At 52.9% G+C, this 6,063-nt stretch overlaps 1 protein-coding gene across 1 annotated transcript; it reads right to left on the bottom strand.

The window, feature by feature from the left end:
- Positions 1-262: 262 nt before the first annotated feature.
- Positions 263-4,754, bottom strand: LOC309373802 (uncharacterized protein). Its single transcript, XM_081918344.1, has 2 exons — positions 4,611-4,754; positions 263-1,227 (listed from the first exon to the last, which is right to left on the bottom strand). The coding sequence occupies exons 1-2, from the start codon at positions 4,726-4,728 to the stop codon at positions 653-655; spliced, it is 693 nt and encodes a 230-aa protein (XP_081774470.1). The 5' UTR covers positions 4,729-4,754; the 3' UTR covers positions 263-652.
- Positions 4,755-6,063: the final 1,309 nt, after the last annotated feature.

The raw sequence follows: 6,063 nt of genomic DNA, 5'->3' as shown, positions 1-6,063 counted from the left end.
CGATGCAAAACGGCCAAGAGGCCGTGCTAAAGACTGGCCCCTGTATATATAGACTCTGACCCCTCCTCCGAAATGGCAACAATCAAAACACCCCAGCAACCCAGTTTAACCATTTAAATGGTCGGGATTCAACTAAATTTGCCTAGTCACTGGAGGGTGGCCTGTTCCCAACCGCAACACGTGCTCTCTGCTAGGGAGAACACGCTTTGCGTGTTGAGTCACAGTAGCCCCCCAATAATTCACACTTCACACATCAATTTTTGTTTAAGGTTTTTGGCATAAATTTTGGGCCACAACTTTATTCAAATACACAAATGTGAGTGGTTGCTTAGGCATTGGTTATGACTATCTGTCCTTGCCCTCAGGGACAGAGCTGGCCTTCCGGACACCAGTGGAAGCCAGCGTGGGAAACAAGTATTGGGTGAGAAATAAAGCCGGGAAGCAGACCATTACTTCTCACCCTCATGTTCCTGTGGGGCTTGCACGGCCCAAGTCCGACTCCGGGGACAAGGACGAAAGAATGGCAAGCCCCTGGATTTCCTTTAACGGAATTCCCATTCGCATCATTTGGAGGGGTAGGCACTTACCCCTCCAAGCACCAATTTAACCAATGCCTAACCGCCATGGAGCCCTCAGCTCACCGCCAAACCACTCACAGCCCCAGCCAAGACCTCAGCTTGGCCACCACCGCACCTAGCCAAGCCTCATTCCCAGAAGCAGAAAGGTGCACTCCATCTGCTCTAAAGAGAGCCGCCGCAGTATAGGAGATTTCATGGTGAAAAATCACCTCTCCACCCAGCTCCACAATCCTTTTGGAAACAGTCGCATTGATGCGCTTCCTGGCCCTTTCCGTGGCCACCGGGCAACGACTTCCCAACCAAACACGTCGTTGCAAAAGCTTAGACCAAAATATCTTCGCTGTGGGCACCATTGCCTTCAGCGTCTCCAGGTCAGCCAAAATTGCAGCACGTAATGATAAACAGCCCATGGCAACCAGGTCATTCTCCCCCAGCTGCACCACGATAGCCTCTGGCGGCCCTTCCAGGAGCAACTGACTTCGAATTCGTGGCAAAAACTCCGACCAACGCATTCCTCGTCTGGACAGCCAGGACACCCGAACATGTGAAGGAAGGCCGAGACCTGGACCCAATCCGGACTGCCGTGCTGCAACACCAGCCCAATGGATGATGCTGTGCCCCACCATCCAGATGCGTACGGCTGACCGACCTGGGATAAACAAACAAAGCAGCATCAGACACCAAATCGTTAGCGAACATATCCCCTGAACGCATTTGACTTCCAGCGACCCAAATCCTGTATTCTAGCAGCCGACAAACCCCAGTGAGCTGCAGTCGTGGCAGCCCCTATCCTGAAGGAATGGGGGGCAAAATCAGAAGCCACGCCACCACATGCCAGGATCGCCTTACGCATCACCCCTGCAAACTGATGCCTTGTAAGGGATAACCCATTCTCGTGCCGGAGCAGTGGCCCATCCCCATGTGCCCGCACCACTAGATACTTGTTAACATCCTTTACTGGGCAAGGGCCTGCCGCCCCAGTGGCAGGGAGACGAATGAGAGCCCCCTTGCCCCTCTGATCCGTCTTTGAATGCCTGATCGTGATTCTCAATTCCGCAGGGGATAGCTGCACATCCTGGAGCAGAAGGCCCCTGGAACGACCATCCCTGTGATCTTCCACTACTAATTCACCCACTCTCAATGCTCCAAAAAAGGCAATTGAGAAGGCAGCCGAAAACAGGCGGGCCTCATAATCAGACCAACACACCACCCACAGTTTTTTGCGCATCTTGCCCAACAATTCAAAAGAGATGGGGCGTCGGTTTGGTGACCGAGAAGGACAGAGTCGACCCCAACCCTCAAGGGCTCTGCGAACAACAAACTTCGCACAAGGATCTGTGTCAAAATATATTTTACAGAAAAATGCTATAGCAGCTGCCTGCATCCTAAGTGTCTTGCCCGCACGCCCCATCTGGAATAAATGAGCCAAATATTGTAGCACCTGTGAAGAGGTGGGTGGGACCCCAGCTAGCCCCCTGGCTGACTGGCGCAGAAATGCCAGAAAATCAGCCCAAGCTTTTCCGTAAGATCTCAAGGTAGAAGGGGAAACCGATGCCGCTACTCCCTGAAAAACTAATTGCTGCCAAGGTTCCAGAGATGATCTGGGAAATATTCCGGACGTATCCGCGCCTCTGGAACCAGATGTCTGAACCGCTCCATCTGAAAACGGGACAGAGCATCAGCAATTTTGTTAGACACCCCAGGAATAAAACGAGCGGAAAAAACTATATTACAACGTAGGCAATGCAGCACAAATGCCCGCAAAAGGGCAGACACCCTGGGCGAGCGAGATGACAGTTTGGCCAACACCGTCACCACCGCCTGGTTATCGGTCCAGAAACAGACACGACGGTTCCTGAACTCCTCGACCCACAAGTGCACTGCCACTGCAATTGGAAAAAACTCGAGAAAAGTTAGGTCACGCGTAATCACACTTCCCTGCCACCCAGCCGGCCAACGCTGAGCGCACCATCGACCTTTCCAGTAAAGACCGAACCCCAGTGAACCTGCAGCATCGGAATGCACTTGGAAGTCATTATGCAAGTTCAAAGTGTCTTGCCATAAGGACACCCCATTGAATTCCTCCAGGAATTCAAGCCAGATGCGAAGATCAGCACGCACCTCACTAGAGAGGCGAACCCGATGATGCGGAGCCTTCAACCCTACGGTGAGACGCGCCAGGCGTGAACAGAAGGGGCGCCCGGGAGCCACCACTCTGCAAGCGAAATTCAGATGTCCCAAAAGTGACTGGAGTTGCCTGAACGACACTTTTTTCAGAGGAAGTAGCTCCTCTATAACCTTCCTCAGGGCAACCAACTTGTCCCCTGGCAAGCTGGAAGTTTGAGCCACTGTATCCAAGAGGATACCCAGGTAAGTAAGCTGAGTTGCAGGACCCTCCGTCTTGTCAGTGGCGAGGGGAACCCCCAATTCCTGTGTAAGGTCAGCAAAGGCCTGCAGCAACACCGCGCAATCGCCGGTATCGCTCGCCGAGGCCAATAAAAAATCATCCAAATAATGGGTGACTCCGCCCAAACCTGTTTTAAATTTTAGGGCCCACTCTAAAAAGGTACTAAACGCTTCAAAAGCGGCACATGCAACCGAACATCCCATGGGCATAGCTTTGTCAAAGTAATAGCTGCCCTCAAATTGAAAACCAAGCAGCCAAAAATCCTCCGGGTGAATTGGCAAAAGGCGAAACGCCGATTCGATATCGCATTTCGCCAATAAAGCTGCGTGGCCGAACTTCCTAATCATCTTGATCGCTTGATCAAGAGAAGCATACCTCACGGAGCAGAGCTCCGGTGGAATAACGTCATTAACTGACGTGCCCGTGGGATGTGACAAATTATGGATTAAACGAAATTCACCAGGGGCCTTTTTTGGCACGATACCCAATGGGGATACATGCAAATTATGAAAGGGAGGACTATCAAAAGGGCCAGCCATACGCTGCATGGCTACCTCTTTCGCAATCTTCTTGCGAGCCACCTGAGGCAGCTCGCGAATTGACTTTTGGTTAGCAGGATTCTGTGCCACGGGAGGCATGGCTACAGGAATCCGAAAACCCACGGAAAAACCATTGTCCAAATAGACCGCAGCCTCCCTATTGGGGTAAGACTGCAGCCATAATTGCAGGGGCTGCAAGCGAACCGGAGTGTATGCCAAGGAGGTCAAAGCGTTATTTCCCTGCTGCTGAAGTTGCAGGGGAGGGGGTTGGTTTTTGGTTTTGCTGAGAACCCCCTCTGCCCCCCCCCCGAAAGGGCCGGCGACCACCAAAACAAGAGGAAGCAGGATGCGAACCATTGCACCTGTCACAGACATGGGCATATCTGCACCCCTGCCGCTGACAGGAGCCCTTGTTAAAGTCCCAGCATATGAGCCGGCGGCTAGTTCTAAAGGCTGCCGGCTTGAATTTTTGCTGTTCTGGCGCTTTCTTATCGATGAGCGGGGCCACGTGGGTGGTCCAGACATCGAGATCCCTACGATCCCAACGGGCCGTGGGAATCTTGGCCGCTCGGCGCCTGAAATTCTCATCGTATTTGATCGCAGCCTTTTCACCAGCTTTGGTGAAGGCAGAGCGAACGATGGATAAGTAAACAAATAAGTGAAGGGACCTCCGAGGATAGGCTGCCACAACAAAGCCAGCAAAGACTTGAAAACAATCGAGCCAATGTTCGAATGTCCTGTCTGCAATGGCAGCACCAGGGCGCTTCTTGGAAGAAGGCCCCTTCTCCTGATCCTCCGACGGCGGAGCCAATTTGAAAATGTCTACATAACGGCCATTCAATATCCTAGACCGAAGCTTTGTAGCCAGGTGCGAACCAGGAATAATGTCCCTGGCCGAGTTAGTAGAGACCTTGGTGTCAGGTATCAGCACACCATCCCTACATTCTTGTACGGCCCCGTACCTAGCACGGTGTGTATTGGCCCTCCGATCCCAGGCCCACCTCGGGAGCCCCGAGGCTGTCTCACCAAAACCCCAATAAAGTTCCATTGATTTATCAGCCTCATCATCAGAGCTAGATGACGTACCCGTATAAGATGAAGAAGAGTCCGCCCTTCTACGTTTGGCATGCTTCCGGGAAGATCTTCTGCGGTGACGCTTTCCCCCCAAAGATCTCTTAGCCGGGACTGGTAAGCTATCCTCCATAGAAGAGGCAGAGTCGGAATTAGGTTGAGAAGCACCCAGATCCTGCACTAAATCTGCAGCTGAAGGAGAAGAGACAAGAAGTGAAAGGCCAGAACCAGCTACCTCAGCAGAGGGGTGGGCACTCCTGCCCCGGCAGCTGGTAGGTGCCGGAGGATTCATTCTCCCCGGTGCCCTCCTGGAAGAACGACTTGTCCTTCGTGAAAGGCCACGAACTGCAGGTGAGTAACGGGGCTGTGTTAACCGGGAATCGACTCCACCATCCCCAGCTGACAGCCCTTCTCTTCCATCCCCGCTAGAGGCAGACGACACCGGTGACGACACCCTCGCTGTATAAGGCGGCCTTGCAGACGTGGATGGCTGACTGGAACATTGTTGCAGGAAACCGTCCATATCCGCCGCGAATCGAGACAAGGCTTCTGGATCACCGGCCATGCTTGCCACCAAGGACTGCACCCGCCCCGCTGGCTGTTTTGGAGCCGATGAGCGCAGCGCTTGAGGTGGCCCCCTAATAGGCCGCTTTGCAGAAATAGGTGGGCCAGTGCGGGTTGAAGCTTTCTTTGGAGCCATACCTGCTAGTTAAACAAAGAAGATAAAGAAGTCCCCTATCAAAAATCCGAGCAAAACTGTCAACTTTGAAATTAATTAAACAAGGAACGGCCAAAAAAGGCCCTTAACTCTGGAGCACTGATGAAGTACCCACTAGAGAACCAACCGATCACTTAAGTAACGCTTGACTAACCAATAACTAAAGGAACTAAATTACTACTGAAATAAAATTCAGGGAAAGATAATCAATTTAAGTTACTCTATGATTATAACACAGTGCGCCCCCTAATGCCGTCCTGCAGGGGGGGCACTAGCAGTCTAAGCACAATGGGAGGAGGCGCAATACCAGGCTGAGTCACTAGGTAGAGCTACTATGAGCTAAGTTCACAGCAGGCTGTTATACCTAGGCCGGCCAGAAGGTGGCTCTGCTTGCACTAGACAATGAGCTAAAGAGCTGCAGTGCTACTCTGAGCCACTAGGGAAGCTCGCGAGCAAACAGCCTGCAGTTGCTACAGGTGGCCACCAGAGGGCCAGGAAGCTATTGGAGCCAAGGCAGATAAACAATACAATGCAGGCCGCGCCGAAGCCTCGGCCTGCCCGCAGCTTCAAATGCACAGGCACGGCTAGCGGGATCTCCGCTGCGCCACCCGCGCACCGAGGGCCGGGCGGGAGCAGGCCGCTCACCGCGCCACACCAATGGCGAGATTTAATTAATCTCACCCCCACAGAGGCTCCAGAGGACCGAGCGCAGCAGCCGCGCCAAAGAACCGGGGCCGGGCGCGCTCCGAA

This window comes from Podarcis melisellensis (assembly GCF_964234715.1).
Source record: "Podarcis melisellensis genome assembly, chromosome: 7".
NCBI lineage: Eukaryota > Metazoa > Chordata > Lepidosauria > Squamata > Lacertidae > Podarcis > Podarcis melisellensis.
This window is presented reverse-complemented; position numbering and strand designations above follow the sequence as displayed.

Bases quoted from the DNA above. Each gene is read 5' to 3' on its own strand.
- LOC309373802 (XM_081918344.1), bottom strand. From the start codon at position 4,728: ATGGAGGATAGCTTACCAGTCCCGGCTAAGAGATCTTTGGGGGGAAAG. The intron at 1,228-4,610 runs GTACGTCATCTA...TGTTTATCCCAG, and splicing joins CTCTTCTTCATCTTATACGG to GTCGGTCAGCCGTACGCATC.